A 16344-nucleotide genomic window follows, 5' to 3' on the forward strand; every position below is an offset into this window, starting at 1 on the left:
TGCGCCCCCCGGGACGGTCGCCCCCAAGGGTGCGAGGGTCCCGGGGAGCCGAGGCGGGGGTCTCTGCCCTGCTCACGGTGCCCTCGCCGGGGCAGGACACGGCCCTGCGGTGGGGACAGCCGGGGACACAGGACACGCGTGGGACAAGGGGTTCGGAGGGGGCGTGTCCAGCGCGTGTGGGCGTGGCTCAGTGACAAGGGCGTGTCCCCGGGGCGGGCGGAGCGGCGCGGCTGGGCTGGGCTCGGCGCGGCTCGGCGCGGCCGGGGCACCATGAACCGCTTCAAGGCGTCCAAGTTTCGGCACACCGAGGCCCGGCTGCCCCGCAGGGAGGTGAGCGCCGCGGGATGCTCCCCGCCGGCCGGGACCGGGGGGGGGCGGGGGCGGCGGGGCCGGGGCTGCCGGTGGGCAGGGGCGGGGCGGCCCCGGCAGGGCGCGGCTCCGGGTCCCGCTGCGGCGGAGCTGCCGGTACGGCGGGGCCGTGCCCAGGTCTCCCCGCCCGGTGCCCGGCCACGGTGTGGCAGCGTCGCCCGGGCGGCCCCTCCTTGGCGCCCGCCGCTTCCCGCCCCGGTGTCACGGGCGGGTGTCGGTGGGGAACCCCAACCCTCTCTCGGGGCGCTGCAGCCCCCCGGCCGGTGCCGGTGCCTTGGGGTACCCGTCCCGTGGCGGCAGGGAGCCGGGCTGTGCCCTGGCTGGGCACGGTTGGCCCCCGGTACGTTGCTGCCTCCCGGCCCGGCTGGGTACCTCGCCTGTGCCCGGCCCTCGCCGGGCAGCGCTGGCTCGCCCGTGCCGGCCGGGGAAGCACCCACCCGGGGTGAAATGCTGGGCCCCGCTCCTGCCACCCCGCTTCCGCAGCAAAGAGGAAGCGCTGGGGCCCGGCGGGACGGTGCTGAGCTCCGTCACCCTGCCCACGAGCTGTGGAGCTCGGCACCGCCGAGCCCAGGCAGGTCTGGTGGGTCTTACTGGGCAGCATGGAGCCGGGGGGTGCCCAGCTCCGACCTCTGCCCCACAGATAACCTGCCCCAACCATGCCGAGCAGCGTGATCCATCTCAGCTCGTGAGGCAATACTGGGTCAGGGATGGGTTGTGCCGGGTGAGCCACGTCAGGGAGCATCATCAGGACATGCAGCTCTTCTGGGGGCTCCCTGAGCTGGACACCCTTTGCCCGGCATCTCCACAGCACCGTGGCTGTGAGCGAGGCTGTTGCTGCTCTGCCACGGTGGAGGAGGGTGGGGGGATCCTGCCTGGGTGACTCCCAGCCCATGGGGCAGACAGGAGCTGGGACAGCTGGAGCAGAGTCCCTGCCGGGGACAGTCCCACATAGAGAAGGAACAACATGGGCCAGACGCATGGCACAGGCTGCTCTGGTTACCAGTTGTGCCGGGGTGGCACTCAGGTGCGGGAAGCTGGTACCCTTTGGCATAGGCCATGTGGCCAGAAGGAGAGGGCTCAGACTGGACGGGTGATGCTGCTACAAATCATTGCATCTTGCTGCCTTTGAAAAGAATTTGAGGGCTCCCAAGGCCACCAAAATGTTCGTCTCCTAGTCCTTGGATGTCAGCGCTCTCCTTCCCTGTAACTTCCCAGCCAAGCCATCCTTGCGCCAGGCTGGCCCGTCCTGTGCTCACACGCCTCTACAGACCCAGCGAGCACCCAAAACATCCTCCTGAGCTTCAGCTGTAGGAGGGGACATGGTGGCCCCAAGCATCCCACCATCCCCGTGGCATGCTGGGCTTGGTGTGTCTGCAGAGCAGGTGGCAGATCACTGAAATCTCAGCCAGCCGAGCATTTGGCTGCAAACCTCAGGGTGCAGATGAGCTGCTGCCAACGGCTGGCGTGGGGAGCGCATGTGTCTGTGCAGTGTGGGTGCCGGGACACCTGGCCATGGGGGGGTTGTGGCATCCTCCAGGAAGGGATGTCGCTGTTACCACTACCCTGGTGTCAGTCCCCGTGGTGGGGGAGCTCTGTGGGACACCAAGGGACAGTGTGCTCTCGCCCCAGTGTGTGAGGAGGCTCCGGCAGCCTGCACCAGGCTCGGCACGTGGGAGGTGGTGGCCTTTCTGAGAGGCATTTCCTATGCAGGCATGAAATATGTCCCCAGGAAGTGAGGCCACGTCACCCAGCTCTGTGGGGCAGGAGGTGTGAGATGGATGTCTTGTCTCCAAACCCATCTTGGATGTCACAGCAGGAAGCGCTGTTTGTGTCCCCAGCTGAGCAGAGCAGCTTGTTTATGGAGGCGAAGGCAGACACTTGACCTGGCCAGATCAGGAAGCTCAGTGTCAACACCAATGATCACATCTGAGTCACTTCTCCCCTTCAGGCAGCGTCTGCAGGGCTCTGCTGGCAGAGGCACCCTGAAAGCTTGTGATTTGTTTTAGGGACATGGCCAGGATGGTACCATATGCTTTACCGGCCACCCTGGCACGCTGTGGGAAGGATCGCTTCCCCGAGGGCTCCCGCCTGCGTGCGGGGACATTGCAGAGCCAGGATGGACCAGCTCAGTGGTCCCTCTGTGAAACCTCACTGCAGGGGTCCTGCGTGGTACTCCCTGATGCTGGGGGGCAGATGTGGCCAGTGACACCCCTCACCGAGGGACCTGTGCAAGGTGACAGGGCAGATTGTGGGACGCTTCCTCCTGGGTCTTGGTTACTCTCCACACCTGTTCCCCATCCCCTCTGTGCCCCCGACCCGCTGGATGCGGGGAGAGGAACCTCCCTTCAGCAGGAGAGGGGTTAACAGGGCTGCCACCGAGCAGGCTGCTGTGACAAGGACAAGAGGAAGTGCTGCAGGAACCGCTGCTCTCTGTCAGGCCTCAAAAGGAAGCCGTGCAAGGAGAGGAAACCCGGGGCTCTGTCCTTTTGGGGCTGTGTATGCAGCTCCCTTCCCTGCAAAGGGCTCTGCCCTGTTTGTGGGGTATCCACCGCTCCGGACACCCGCTGCAGCGCTCTGTGATGCCTGTGGCCACCGGTGGGCATACAGGCGTGGTAGCAGCTGTAAAACACTGTCGTTGCTTTTGCTCGAGGGTTGGACTTGGCCCTGGGTGTGTCGGGGAGCTCCTAATCCTGTTGGCCCCTTGAGGTCGGATGTCTGTGTCACATCTGGCTGATGCAGGGGATCCCAGTGCCCCACGGGTGCAGTGCTCAGCTGTGGAGTAGTAGTGGGAAACACTGCAAAGCAGGATTTTGGTTTTGGAGCTGTAATGAAGTTCCTTGGCTGCGTGTCCACATGGGAATCATGCTGCTGGAGGTGTTTATCTGCCTCGGTCAGCCACAGCCCGACCCCGGGGTGCTTCGCAGCCCAAGAGCCTTTGTCCCATCCCAAATTCCCTGACATCAGTTTATCACAAAGTCCTCTGAGCCCTTCCCACTGTAGGATAGCCCAGGGCTGGGACAGTTTTGGGGAGAGGCAACACTGGAGCCGGGATGCTCCTGTCTCCCGTTCCTGGCAAAGCTGGCCCTGAAGCCTCCAGCCCCAGTGAGGGGCTGCACTTTCATGCAGGGAGCGTGAGCAGCCACATTGTCCTGGCCCTCACAGAGGACAGGGCCCTACAAATGTGCCTCCAGCACGATCCTGTCAGTGTCATCAACCTCCAGGTAGTTCCAGGTCCATCGGCGTGGGAGCTCCGTGGGGGCTGAGGGTCTCTAGCGATGCTGTGCCGATGCTTCATTGTCTCCCCTCCAGCCGTGCTCCGGCTGCGGTGTCGAGCCCCTCCAAAACAGAGGTATCTCCTTGATGTGGGTTTTCCCTCTCCATCCCAGGCCTGGATCGGGGGTATCCGAGCGGGCTCCGGTGCATCCTGTGGGAACCACGTGAAGGCCAGCTGCCGCTGGGTCGCGTTCAATGCCGAGGCGGCAGGTGAGGCACAAGGGAAAGGGTGCTGAGCATGGCTGGAGTGGGTGGGATGGATTTGCCCCTGTGGTCCCTGCAGGGCTGGGTGGTGGGTCAGCCCCACGGACCCCAGGAGGCATGAGGGTGAGCAGAGGAGGCTTTCCCCGAATTCCCCAAAAGGTGCTGGCAATCCCACACCTCTTGGCTTGCATTGCAAAGCTGGGTGCCCTCCCACTGTGTCCCAGGATGGGGGGGTTCCTGGGAGCATCTCATGGGTGATGGGCAGGCTGGAGCACAGCTGGTGACCTGCTCCTGTGCCCTCTCCTGCAGGTGTGCTGGGCATTGTGCCACTGGAGTGCAAGGATGGAGGCAAGAGGACCGTGTCTCAGCTCTGCTGCCACTCGGGTGAGCTGGGTGTCTGCCAGCCCCGGTTCAACTTGTCCCGTGCCTCCGCCGTGCTCTGCACTGGGGCACCAAGGAGTTGGGCACCACCTCCCACCTTCACACGAGGCGTTTGGCCCTGTGTGGGCTGTGTGGAGGGGCTCAGGCGCTGAGTCCCAGCCCAGAATGCCGTGATGGGGTGTCTGTTTCCCAGGAGAGGGGCTGGGGGAGATGCTGGAGTCCCCAGGGACCGTCACCCCCAGGCAGGGTGACCCTGACAAGTCTCAGTTGTGTGAGAAGCACAAGCCAACTGCAGCCACACTGACCACACGGGGCTCTGCCAGGCTGGGCTCTTCCTAAAGAGCCAAACTGACCCACATCCCTTCATCTCTTGAACTGCAGCAAGGACACGTAGCTCTTGTTCACGCTCTTCCTCTAGCACACCCTTCCCATGTTACTCATTGCATGCCCTGAAGTTCTCGGTACACCCAGTGCCGGGCTGGCGGAGGAGCTGGGGATGGCATCACCACGGGTGCACCCGGCTCCAGCAACGGGAGGAACAGGCCAGACCGGTGGCCACGGGGCCCTGAGCAGCTCTGCTGTGGGCAGAGCAAGTGCTGCAGGCGGAGAGGCAGCTGGCAGCATTGCCACTGGCAGAGGAACACACGCTGCGGAGGTGGAGGGCTCTGCCTCCTGCCCCAGCACGGGGAAGGGGTGGTGGGGAGCTCAGGGTACCCCTCTCCTGGTGTAGGAGCAGCAGTGCCAGCCTGGGGGACACTGACCACCCATTTCCCAAAAATTGCACCAGAGCAGCAAGACGGGAGCCAGTCCCAGTGCCGCCCTCCTGCATGCGGTGCCTTGGCATCGCCGCAGGACTGCGTGGTGTGCCCAGCCTGTGCTGCCTGCACCCGGCTCAGTCCCTGCCCCGGTGGCACAGGGCTGGGCACTGGGAGCTGGGCACTGGGAGCTGCACTGGGAGCTGCACAAGCGCTGGACGGGTGCACGGGGAGCCAGTGCAACGCTAACAGCTTCTTACTGAGGTTTAGCACGAGCCCTTTGAAGCCAGCCGTGCCAGAGACGTGCCTCCAAAGCAGGGAAGAGATTTTTCTCCCCTCCTGGGGCAAATGCAGCAGACTGAGCTGCTCACTTTCCGTGCCTCCTGGGCCTGCCTCTCCGCAGCCTCCTGGAAGCGGAAAAGTACACAGTGACCTACTTTCCCGAGCGTGCCAAATGCATCCGAGGGGCTGCCGCTGACGGTGCCAGCCTTCCTCCCGCGGGGCCCTGCTGCCGGAGCTGCGAGGAGCAGCCCTGCCGCCGGCGCGCCGAGCCGGGACGTTACAAAGGGAGCCTTGTTACCAGCACGGCCCCAGCTGGCCGTGGCCTCGCTCGCCGGCAGCTGGGCCAGCACAGATGCCCTTGTGCTGTTCATGCTTCTCCCTGTGCCTCCTGGGGATGTCTGTCTCCAAATCAGAGCCAAAGCTGGGTGGTGGTGGGTTAGACGGGGAGATGTAATTGTGTGGTGCTGCCCTTCAGGGCTCCCGTCCCCCGCCGAAGGGGTGTGAGACCCTGACAGACAGCGTGGAGGGGCTCAGGCTCTCGCAGCAAAGCTGAGCTGCTCCAAAATGCCTCAGTGGGCCCAGATCTGACCCCGGCTGCCTGCACATATGTGCGTATGAAAAGATTCTGAGGCTGGGGAAGAGCAAAGGTGGGCAGACATGCTGCCTGCAGGGGTAAGGTGAGGACAAACCTCTGCCCTTCTCCTTCCAGATGCGGTGACAGACTTTGACTTCTCACCCTTCGATCAGCTCCTGCTGGCTACGGGCTCTGCTGACGAGATGGTGAGTGCTGGGTGCCTGGGGTCCCAAGGGGACACCCTGTGTCTCTGGGATTCACTGGAGAGCTCAGGGGAGGTGGAGCTGAAGCAATGGGAATAAGAGGAGCCTGGGGAGTAGGGTGCCAGCCTTGGGGAGCAGCGTGGGGTCTCCCCAAGTTGTGGGGGACAGGGCAGATGATGTCAGCCATGGATCAGCCCTCTCCCACGTGGGATGCCCGCAGCTCTGATCCCACCGAGCCACGATGAGGGGTCACCTGGTGTCCTCAGGGTCCAAAGCCTGGAAGAGCAGCAAGCCCAGGTTGAGCACTGCTGGCCCCCAGCCAGGTCCGGCTTGCCTGCCCAGGGACTGACCCACCTCTCCCTGGGGCTGCAGGTGAAGGTGTGGCGCCTGCCCGAGAGCGGCCAGGACATGCCCAGTGGCGCGGGGCTGACCCTGGGGCCCGGGGGAGGCCCGGTGGATGTGCTGCAGTTCCACCCTACGGCGGACGGCGTCCTGGCCAGCGGCGCAGGGAAGCAAGTCACTGTCTGGGACGTGGGGCAGCAGCAGCCACTGACAGGTAGGCATGGCCGTGCCCACCAGCTCTTGCCCGTGACATGTATCTCCATCATGCTGGTGCCTGGGCTCAAGCATCAGGCTCAAGTCTGGATCTCAGTGTCACCAAACAGCCAGCACAGGTGGCTGTTTGAGCAGGGAGCACCACAGCTCCTCGTGCCTGCGCACGGGCTCCCCTACACTCTCATGTAATGGTGTAAAAGGTTCCTGTGCTGCTCAGGGTGTCTGTAGCAGCTTTGCTGGGGATCCCCTGGGGTGATGGGTGCCTCTCCCTGTGCATGGGTAGACATGGGTGCCATGGCCTGTTGCTGACCAGCCTTGCCCGGACCTCAGCTAACCCGATGGGGAGAGGAGGCTGGGGTGACAGCACAGGGGTGTAAGTGCCCTGTGGCAGGGGTGCTCCCTGCATGGACACAGCAGCATCCCAGTGGGTCCTTGCCTCTGCTCTGGCTGCCACTGGCCTTTTGGAAAGGCCAGATCATTTCCCTGGGGGAATACTCCGGTGCTCACGGGTGGGAGAGCGATGGCTCACAAGCCCTGCTTGATCCCGAGCCTGCTTTCCTTCCGCAGCCCTGGACTCCCACGGGGACCAGCTGCAGAGCCTGGCCTGGAAGCGAGACGGCCGCCTTCTCGGCACCTCCTGCAAGGTGAGCAGCTCGCATGGGTGACCTCGCTGCGGCACGACATGGCCGCTCTGCGCCCTGGTCCTGGGGGGCACACGGTGATCCTGTTTTGGGGAGAAGAGGGCAAAAATGGGGTCAGTGAGCGGCGCCAGGGCCGAGGAGGATGGGAGCACTAGATGGCGCCTGCTGCTCGCTGCCCGCACGCTGCCGGACACGCAAGCGCGCGGTTGTGCGCAGGCCTCGCATGGAGGTCAAGCGTGCAGGCCAAGCGAGCGGGCAGGCTCCCAGGCTGAGCGGGCAGGCCAGCTGAGCGTGCAGACCGAGCGGGCAGGCCGACCAAGCATATGGCCCGAGCAAGCAGTCTCCCCTCTGTGCTAAGCGTGCAGGCCCAGCGTGGAGGCTGAGCGTGCAGGCCGAGCAAGCTGCCAGGCCCCTGGGCCATGCGCAGAGCAGGACGGAGCGCACAAGCCCAGCGGAACATGCAGACCAAGCCTGCAGGCTGAGCGAGCAGTCGGCCCCGCCGTGCCAAGGGCGGAGGCTGAGCGTGCAGGCTGAGCGAGCAGGTGGGCCCGGGATGGAGCATGGAGGCCGGCCAAGCGTGCAGACTGGGTGTGCAGGCTAAGTGAGCGGTTGGAGCCCCGTGCCAAGCGTGCAGGCTGAGCACAGAGGCTAAAACCCCAAGCTGTGCCATCTGGGGTGCAGGTCAGCCCCCGAGCCGTGCCATGGGCCCCCAAGGCCCGCAGCACCGCCGTGCCATGCCGTGTGGGTCTGGCCGGCACCACGTGCGCTCCCCAAAGAGCACCCTGGCAGCAGGGCTGTCACCGGGGCACCTCCCTGCTGCCTCTGCGCCCCGGCCAGCCCTTTCCGAAGGGCATCCCACCTCCCATTTGTCTGGGGGATGATGGGCAGGAGAGTGCTCACTCCCCAGCCTGCAGGATGCTGTGGAGCGCTGGCAGGGTGGCATCTGAGGGTCAGGCTCCAGCTCTGGCTTTACTTTGGAGGCTCCCCCCTTCTCTTGGAGCAGTTCTGAGGGTGTTGAGGTCCTGGTGAGGCTGTGGGGGTCCTGGGGGTGCACCCTTGCCTGCAGTGTGGGACAGGACGTGGAGGACTATGCGAGCCATCCATAGGGGTGGGCACTGCAGGCAGGAGAGCGATGATGGGCAGGAAGGAGCGGGGCTGCTCGCTCCAGCCTTCTGCCTAATACGGCCTGACATCCCGCTGGCCCCAAGGTCCTTAACCCTCCTTTGTTTTCTTTTTATCTCAACAGGACAAGAAACTGCGGATCTTTGACCCCCGAGCCAGCCCGGCTGCCTCTCAGGTACCATCCCTCCCGGGTGTGCTGGGTGACGTGGTGCAGGCAGCCCTGCCAGACCGGGGTGCCCACTGCCTGCCACGAGCTGGGCTTGGTGTCCCAAACTGTCCCAGCCCTGGCACAGCTTGGGAGAGGCAACGCGACGGCATGGGCTGAGGACAGGGGCACGGGGCTCCTCAGCCCTGGTGGGGTTCGGCACGGGGAACCCCTGCCCTCCCGCCCAGGCAGGCGAGCTCCCCCGGTGCACTGGCACGCTGCTGCGGGGGCTGTCTGCCTGTGGGCAGCGATCCCAAGCCCTGCAGGCAGTGATCCTGAGCCCTGTGGGTGCTACATCGGGGCTGTGGGCTTGGGGGCTCTGCGCCGCTGTGCAGGAGCTGGGCAAAAGGCTCTCAGGGACAAGGACCTGCCAAGGGTGAGGGCTGGGCGGCTGGATCCGCACAGCTCAGCAAATAACAGCGATTAGGAAATAAGTAGAGGACTTAAGCCTTGACGTCGAGTTTAAACAGCCTCTTATTAGAGGTTTCCTGTGGCTTGGGGGCTCTGGCTGCCGCCAGCGGCTGCCGTCCCTCCCTGCAGAAGGAGCTGGAAGCCTTTGGGAGGGGAGGGATGCAGTGGAGAGCAGGGCGAGACGGCTGCAGCGGGCGCTGCCGCTTCTCACGTCTCTCCTGCCGCCGGTGTGTGCGTGCCCGGACGCTCGGGAAGCTGATGGCCTCCGGTGCCGGTGCTTGGGCACGGCGGGAACCCCAGGCACTGACCGGGGGGAGCTGCGCTCCGGGACAGACTCTCCTGCTGCCCCTGCAACAGAGCCTGGCTGCTGAGCTCCCGTGAGGGCCCTGGGTGGGTTTTTTTGTGGGTACAAGCGATGCCCTGACCCGTCAAGCAGCCTTATAAATACACCACCACAATATATAAATATAAAACCAGCAGTTACACATGCAAGTGAGCCAGGGCAGAGTATTCCCAGCCCTCAAGTGGCCCCCGTGATGCTCCCCTGATCCGGGTGCCACTTGTCATGGCTGGAAGGTCTCTGCTCCCAAATTCATCCTGCCCCTATCCACCGACGGCCCCGCGCGCTGCTCCCCTTCCTGCCTGCTCCCTGCTTCTCCCCCCGCCAGACCTGTCGGCTTGTGTGACGGCGTTTCGGCGAAGCTGTGAGCACGATGGGCTCGAGCCAAGTCTCCTGGGGAGGGTGGACTCTGTCTCACTGAGCTATTAAAAATAACGTGTGAATGATGGTGGCTGTTCAAAGCAGGCAGCTCACTTCCCTCTGCTGCTGTCTGATCCAGCCTGAGGCCGGCGCTCGGGGTTTGCCAAGAGAAATATGCACCTTCGCTGCCGCGGCCAAATGCTGCTGCGCCACGGCCCTAACCCCGGCCAGCTGAGAATTGATGAAGATGTTTAGTCTTGGAGAAGTACTGTGCTGAAGGGGAAAACTTTAAAATGCCATAAATCTTCTGGAAGTTTGCACAGGGCTTGCTTAGCCAAGAGGAATAACACTCCTGTGTTTTGTTTTTTTCTTTTTTCCCCGGTTGCTGGAGGGCCGGGTTATTTGGAAAAGCTCCTTCTCCCCCGGGCCAGTGCGGTTACGAAACCGGGTGATGCCGGGGCCGCTGTGCGGTGCCAGCACCTCGCGAGCTCCCGGCTTTGAAGTCACCTGGTTTTTTGCAGCGGTGAACGAGGTGAGCAGTGCGATGGGTTTTCCAGCTGGGCTGGCCCCTGCAGCACTGCAGGCTGGGTTTCCTCCGCAGCAGGCAAAGGGCTCGGGCTCAGCACCGCCGCCGGCTCACCCCAGTCCCTTTGCAGCACACGGTGCTGAAGCCGGCCTCGGCAGAGGGCTGCTCCTCTGGCTGGTTTTCTTAATTTGCCAAGCCTGCCTCATTAAACCATTCCTTTCTTTAGAGCAGGGGGAAAAGGATGAGAAGGAGCTAAAATAAGAGCCTCGGGGAGGAGGGATTGCTACCGTGGTGCTGTGATGCCTGATGCTGCTCTGGGGTCTTGCAGATGCAGCATGCACAGGGCTGGGGACCGAGAGTGGATGGTGAGGAGGGTGACTGGCAGGCTGCCCGCACCCTGTGGTCGTGCCCCCAGGGGGGGCCCGACCCCCCCCATTCCTGGCTATGTCGGTGGCAGCTATTTTGAGCACGTCCCAGCAGCAGGCAGGAGCGTGTGACGCAGCAAGAACGGCGTGGCTGGGGTCTGGCTGACCCCACAGGGTGCCTGGTATGTACCCAAGACCATGATTTCCCTTGGGAGAGCAGTGGCCTCATCCTGCTGGATCCACAGCCCCTCTTGCTGCGTCTAGGCTGGAGCAGGAACTACAACTGTAGCAGCCCCTTTGCGAGCATTAGGGCTGTGCTTGCACCTCATTGCTGCTCAGCGTGCCTCCTTGGTGCCCCTAAACTGACAGTGGAGATGCCAGGGCCACCTCTTTGCTGCAGCGGGTCCTGCCGTGCCTCCCTGGGCAGTCGCGCTCTCCCTGCCCGGCTGGGTCTGGGTCCCATGAGTCCTGTCTTCTGCCTCGTCCCCTGCCGAGGCTGCCCTGCCCCAGCCACAGCCCACCTTCCCCTCCCACGGGTGCTGGTGGTCGCCCTCCTCACCTTGACCCTCTCACTGGAAGCGAGTCACATCCTCTCCCTTGTGGCTTTGACTCTGCTGGGGCTCAGTGCTTCACTGCTCCTGCCCTTGCCCCCCCGGCAATGCCTGGGCAAACCCCACAAAATATCCCTCCCACGTCCCCCTGGGATGTGCCCTTGGGGTGCATCATGCTCCCTGTGGCAGGGGGGGAAGGGGGACACAGTGCTGAGCAGGGGGTCAGAGCACCAGGAAGGTGCCCATACGCTGGTGCGTAACCAGGACCAGTGCAGGGCAGCGATTCGGCTAAGGCGTGGGGTACTAAGGTGGCATCACTGCTTGCCCGCTCCCCCGGCCACCCTCTCCTCTGGGTTCTGGCAAGCCCTGGGTCCCCAGGCTGGCTCTCCAGGTCCCTGGGCTTCCTTTCCCAGGGGCTGGCAGGGCCAAGATGGGCACGCAGCGCCCTGCCTGCACAGCGGGCCGGGGTCTTGCCTGTCCTCTAAAGCGTTGCTCTCCAAAGCGGGGTGCACACAGCAATCCCTGGGGGTGCAGGGAGAAAATATTAGACCTCCAGCTGTACATGCGCATCTTTTACACATCAATATACGTGGCTGAGGGTGCATCCTCAAAAATATTTACTGACAGGGCTGTGCAATCAGAAACACTGCTGGAAAGAAGGGAAGTGGCTCACGGGGGCAGAAAGCTGCTGCACGGGGCGGGGACGGTCCCACGCCACGCGGGCAGCGTGGCCACACACGAGCCGGTGCCCCGGTTTGGTAGAGCAGAGCTGTGTCTGCTGGATGCAGCGTGGCTGTGGGCCGGCGGCGTGCGGAGCCAATGGGCCACATCCCACCCCTGCACGCTGCTGCGCGCTCACGCGAGGGGCTGCGCGCATCTGGCCGGCACCTGGCTCCCATTACGGGGCCGGGGTGGGCGCCGGCGGTGCCGGGCCGCGGGGCCGCCGCCGAGCACGGCCAGTGTGGGATGGAGAGGAGCCGGCTTCGTTCTCACGAGAAACTTCCTCCACCAGCGTTTCGGCAGGACCGGGGGCGAGGGAACGGCCACGCGCGCTGGGTGAACGCACGCTCCTGCTCACGTTTTAATGAGCTGTTTTAATGAGTAGGATGGGGGCTGAGGGAACCTGGGGACAGTGGAGAGGGTGTCCCTGTGGGTTTGTCCCCTCACCTCGTGGGACATGCTGGGGGCAGAGCTCAGTGCCTGGGAGCACCCGGGGCTCACAGCTCTCCAAGCACACCCTGTGCGGGGCAGGACCACGCTGTCCCCCCAAGGCCTGGGGTGCCCCAAGGCCCCAGCGTTGGGAGAGGGACTCCAGCCCCTCTCCCAAACCTTGGCCACCATCCCATGGGCCACATCAGCCCCCACCATGGTGGGAGAGTACAGCAGGGAGAGGGTCTCTGTGGGCAGTGTGGCCATGGGGGCAGGGCAATGCCGTGGCGAGATGGAGATCCAGACTGGGGTGACCCAGCCATGCCCACAGCCAGGACCCCACAGACCCCGACATGTCACATCTGCCCACGATCCGATGTCATCCTGGGGCTGGCTGGGGACCGCTTGTAGGGGAAAGGCGCATCAGGACATAGAGAGGCTTTTAGCCTTCCTCCCCCCGACCCCATCGGCGCGGTATCCCACGCTGGGGTCACCCTGGGGGTACCTGACTCCCAGCCTCGGCAGCAGCTTCCTCCAGGCTGGGGGAAGGTCCGCAGCATCCCACATTCCCAAGGAGACCGTGGGAAGCTTTGAAAAAGTTGGCCTGGCTCTGGGCTGCCTATTTATAGCACCGCACGCTCGGCGCTCTCATGCTTCTGTTCCCCAGCGTAGCTGCACGGGACTGTTTATATTTCCTCTGCTCTGCTTCCCCCTCGGCCGTCCTTCCCAGGAATGCCGCTTGGTATGGCAGACATGGGGAAGTCGAGGAGGATTCAGGATGAGCCAGCGGCATCGTGAGGGATGGAGGCGCACGAGGCCACCGGCTCGCCCTCGCCTGGGTGCCCTTCCCTCCTGCTGGGGCCGCCTCGGTGGCACGAGGGCGCGGGTTGGCACCTTGCTTACCTGGGGCTGGGGCTCCGGCACAGAATTTCGGGGGCCTCCAGCTTGCTGCCCAACCTGGGGCTCCTGGCAGGCTCCTACTCAAGAGGTCAAAGGTGTTTTGGGGATTTGGTAACAGGCTCATAGCAGGGCTTGTGGGGCTGGTGGCTGCAAGAAGAGATGAGATGCAGGAGCGGAGGGATGGGTGCTGCAGTCTGCCCAGCCCGCGGGGCCAGCGGCTCCCCCCTCGCCTGCCCGAGGAGGGAGGTCCTGCTCCCGGCCCAGCCCTGTGCCTGGACATCTGTGCCGGGGTGGGAGCCTCCACAGCCGTGGGGGCTGTCCCGGTGGGAGCCCACTTGCCTTCCTGCACCCTTGGGGACGTTGCATTGGCCTCGCCAAGGGCAGGAGGGGCTGGCCGGAGGCAGGGGCTGTGCAGGCAGCGGGGTGGGAGAGGCAGAGCCTGCACAGCACTGACAGTGCCCAACTCCCCGGGGCATGGGGACACCGCGGCGAGGCTGCCCTGACCGGCAGGATTGGGGCAGTGGCATGGGCAGGAGGGGGCTCACAGTGATCCATCCCCAATGTGACACAGACACCCTGCACCCAGCAGCGGGCAGGGGCCAGCACTGGCAGTGTGATGGGTGCAGGAGCACCGCTGCCACTGCGGTTCCTGGTGTCCCTGTGCTCCCCAGGAGGCAGGTGGCACCTCAGGGACTCCCCGAGAAATGTGCCTGTTCTGGGAGAGGCTGCTCTGCTCCCCTGGCCGCCTCTGGAGTAACCAGGACTTGGTAGTCAGGGGAGATCACTCACATTCTTGTGTCAGGAGGAGGATGCAGTGAACCCCCTCAGCTCCCCAGGAAGCCAGTCCTCCTGCCCCCACAGTCTCGTGGGGTTTGGAGGGAGCGATGGCTTCCCCCACACGCATGGACCCATCCTTTCGGTACAGGGAGGAGGAGACTGTCCCCAGAACCCCTCCTGCCCCGGCACCCACTGGCAAAGCGATGGCTCAGCCTGGTTCTGGTGCCTCCTGCGCCCACACAGGTCTCTCTGCTGGGGTTGCTTCCCACGCGGGTCAGATGCCCACGGTTTGCTAGCCATGCTCATGGTGTGCTAGCCACAGGCAGGGCTGAGCTGTTCTGGCCCCCGCCAGCCACAGGGTCTCTGCCAAGGGCAGAGCTGTGTCCCCTCAGCTACTTCCCACCCATCCAGCCCCACGGCTCTACCTTGGGCTCCCCATCTCCGGCTCTCCCTGCCCTGCATCCCGGCTGAGGGTGGCTGCTCCCGCAGAGCAGGGATCACCCCGGGGATGGCCCCGGCTCCGGAGCAGTGTTTGCTTTGTGTCGGGCTCTCCCGGGCAGCCGAGGAGCTGAGGGCGGTCGCTCCTTGCGGGCAGCTGTTACCAGCTCCCCCGGCCCCACCACAGCATCGCTGCCAACAGCTGCATCCAACACACCAGCCCTGTTCCCCAGCGCTGGCCCCCCGCAGCCCCCCACATCCCACAGGGCTCCGGGGCTGCATGGGATGCAGGGCTGGGGACCCCCGTGGGTACCGGTGCCATACCCCAGCCTGTGCTGGGAGGGATGGGTTGAAATAGGGAGAGGAAGGGTGCTGGGAAGCCCTCGCCATGCAGCCGATCTGGCTCTGAGGAGGGAGCCACAAGCTCCCCCCAGCCTGGGCTGGCTAAAACCAGCTGGGCTGGACCCGCACAATGGGTTGGAGGAGGCTGGGCTGCCTCGGTGCTGGCGCGGCCGGGGAGCTGGGAGGCCTCTTCGGCTCCCTGCATGCCAGCCCGGAGCTGGTGGGCTCCTCTCTGCCTACCAGGGGGATGAGCAGCCTCGGGCTGTGGCTGGTCCCCTTCTCTGGGGATACAGAGGGGTCCCTGGGTGCCCCAGGCTGGGTGCCAGGGTCTCTGCCCAGCTCTGCCAGCCCCAGGGACCCACAGCAGCCCCACGGCCACCCCAGGGCTCTCCGCTGACCAAACCACACCAGTATCAGTGCCAGGTCGCGCTGCCCCATCCCTGCCAAGACCCTCAGCACCAGGGGAGAGGACACAGGGTGGGGGGTCCCTGGGGACCCCCTCTAGGCCCGACTGCCATCCGGCCCCACACGCTCACCTCTGGCAACATCAGCACAGCTGGGTGTCTGAGCCACCACCCAAAGCAGAGCGCCCCGGCCCCGGCCTCCCCGCATAGTTGCTGCCATACGTACTGCTCAGCCAGGATGGAACTAATGCAGAAAACGTGGCCCCGCGCCGCAGCCGGCACAGTGTGGGCTGGGAGCGGCAGCAGCATCGCCCTGCCCTCTGCCAGCCGTGCCACCCGCGCCGGGGGGCTGCCACCCACCGCCGTCTCTCGGGTGCTGTGCTGGATGGTCAGGGGGACCCGCGGTGCGCGGGAGCCAGGGGGGCCGGCACCGTCAGCTATCGAATCTCCAGCTGTTGAGCTTTGGCTGCCACAGCCGCACGGCTCAGGTGCAGAAGTGCTCTCCCAGCCGACAAGTGGGCCCGGCTCCCGGGGTTTCCATCCCTCTCGGCACCGATCCTGGGACATGTTCCCTTCTCCAGGCCCTTCTTCCTGCCGGGAGCCGGCTCCTGTGCCAGTGTGTTGGAGGTGGGGGACGGGCCCCTCCTGCCCCACATCCTGCCCCCGCGGCTGGGAGCGCCGGGCTCGGCTTGGCCAGCGCTGCCTCTTCCAAGTGAGCCGCTCTGGCTGGCGAGGCCGTGTTTGTGCTGGCAAGGAGGCTCATGTGCCGGAGCCAGGGGAGGATGAGCTTGGCACCTCGCGCCTTCTCCCGCCCCGGCTGCGGGTCTCTCCAGAGCGTGGGCATCCCTCTGGGGCTGGTGGCCAGGACCAGGGGAGGCTGCTCCTGGTGGGGCTTCTTTGGTGGGGGGGTGGGAGATACGGCACCTCTGTGTGCCCTCGCTGGCCTGCCGCGGTGGCAGAGCCTCGCTGGGAGTCACAGGGTGGTCGTGGCCGGTGGTGCACGGTGCTCACACTGGGGAGCTGCAGCTCACGGGACACGGCTCCTCCGGCACCGGGGTCAGTGTGCGCCTGCCAGCCTGGGGCTGTGGATGCGCGGGCACCTCCTGTGCTCACCCCATCCCTCCTGCCCCCACGCCAGGTCCCACCTGCCCTGTGCGGAGGTGCTGGAAGTGCTGTGCCAGGTTTAGCTCTGGCAGAGCCCTCTGCTTTTCCATGCC

At 64.9% G+C, this 16344-nt stretch overlaps 1 protein-coding gene across 4 annotated transcripts in view; it reads left to right on the top strand.

The window, feature by feature from the left end:
• The first annotated feature begins 208 nt into the window (after positions 1–208).
• The window catches only part of CORO7 (coronin 7), a 38371-nt gene continuing 22235 nt past the window's right edge, over positions 209–16344 (top strand). For 2 of the 4 annotated variants that reach the window (XM_074885492.1, XM_074885491.1), the window contains exons 1-7: positions 209–330; positions 3756–3852; positions 4156–4230; positions 5974–6044; positions 6414–6597; positions 7164–7240; positions 8484–8534. In XM_074885492.1, the coding sequence (XP_074741593.1) occupies positions 271–330; positions 3756–3852; positions 4156–4230; positions 5974–6044; positions 6414–6597; positions 7164–7240; positions 8484–8534 (615 nt within the window). In that variant the 5' untranslated portion in view covers positions 209–270. Of the gene's footprint in view, positions 331–3755; positions 3853–4155; positions 4231–5973; positions 6045–6413; positions 6598–7163; positions 7241–7572; positions 7780–8483; positions 8535–16344 lie in introns of those variants that run through there. The other 2 variants (XM_074885493.1, XM_074885494.1) reach the window with 2 other exon arrangements.

The sequence above is a fragment of the Strix uralensis genome, chromosome 16, assembly GCF_047716275.1.
Source record: "Strix uralensis isolate ZFMK-TIS-50842 chromosome 16, bStrUra1, whole genome shotgun sequence".
Lineage (NCBI taxonomy): Eukaryota > Metazoa > Chordata > Aves > Strigiformes > Strigidae > Strix > Strix uralensis.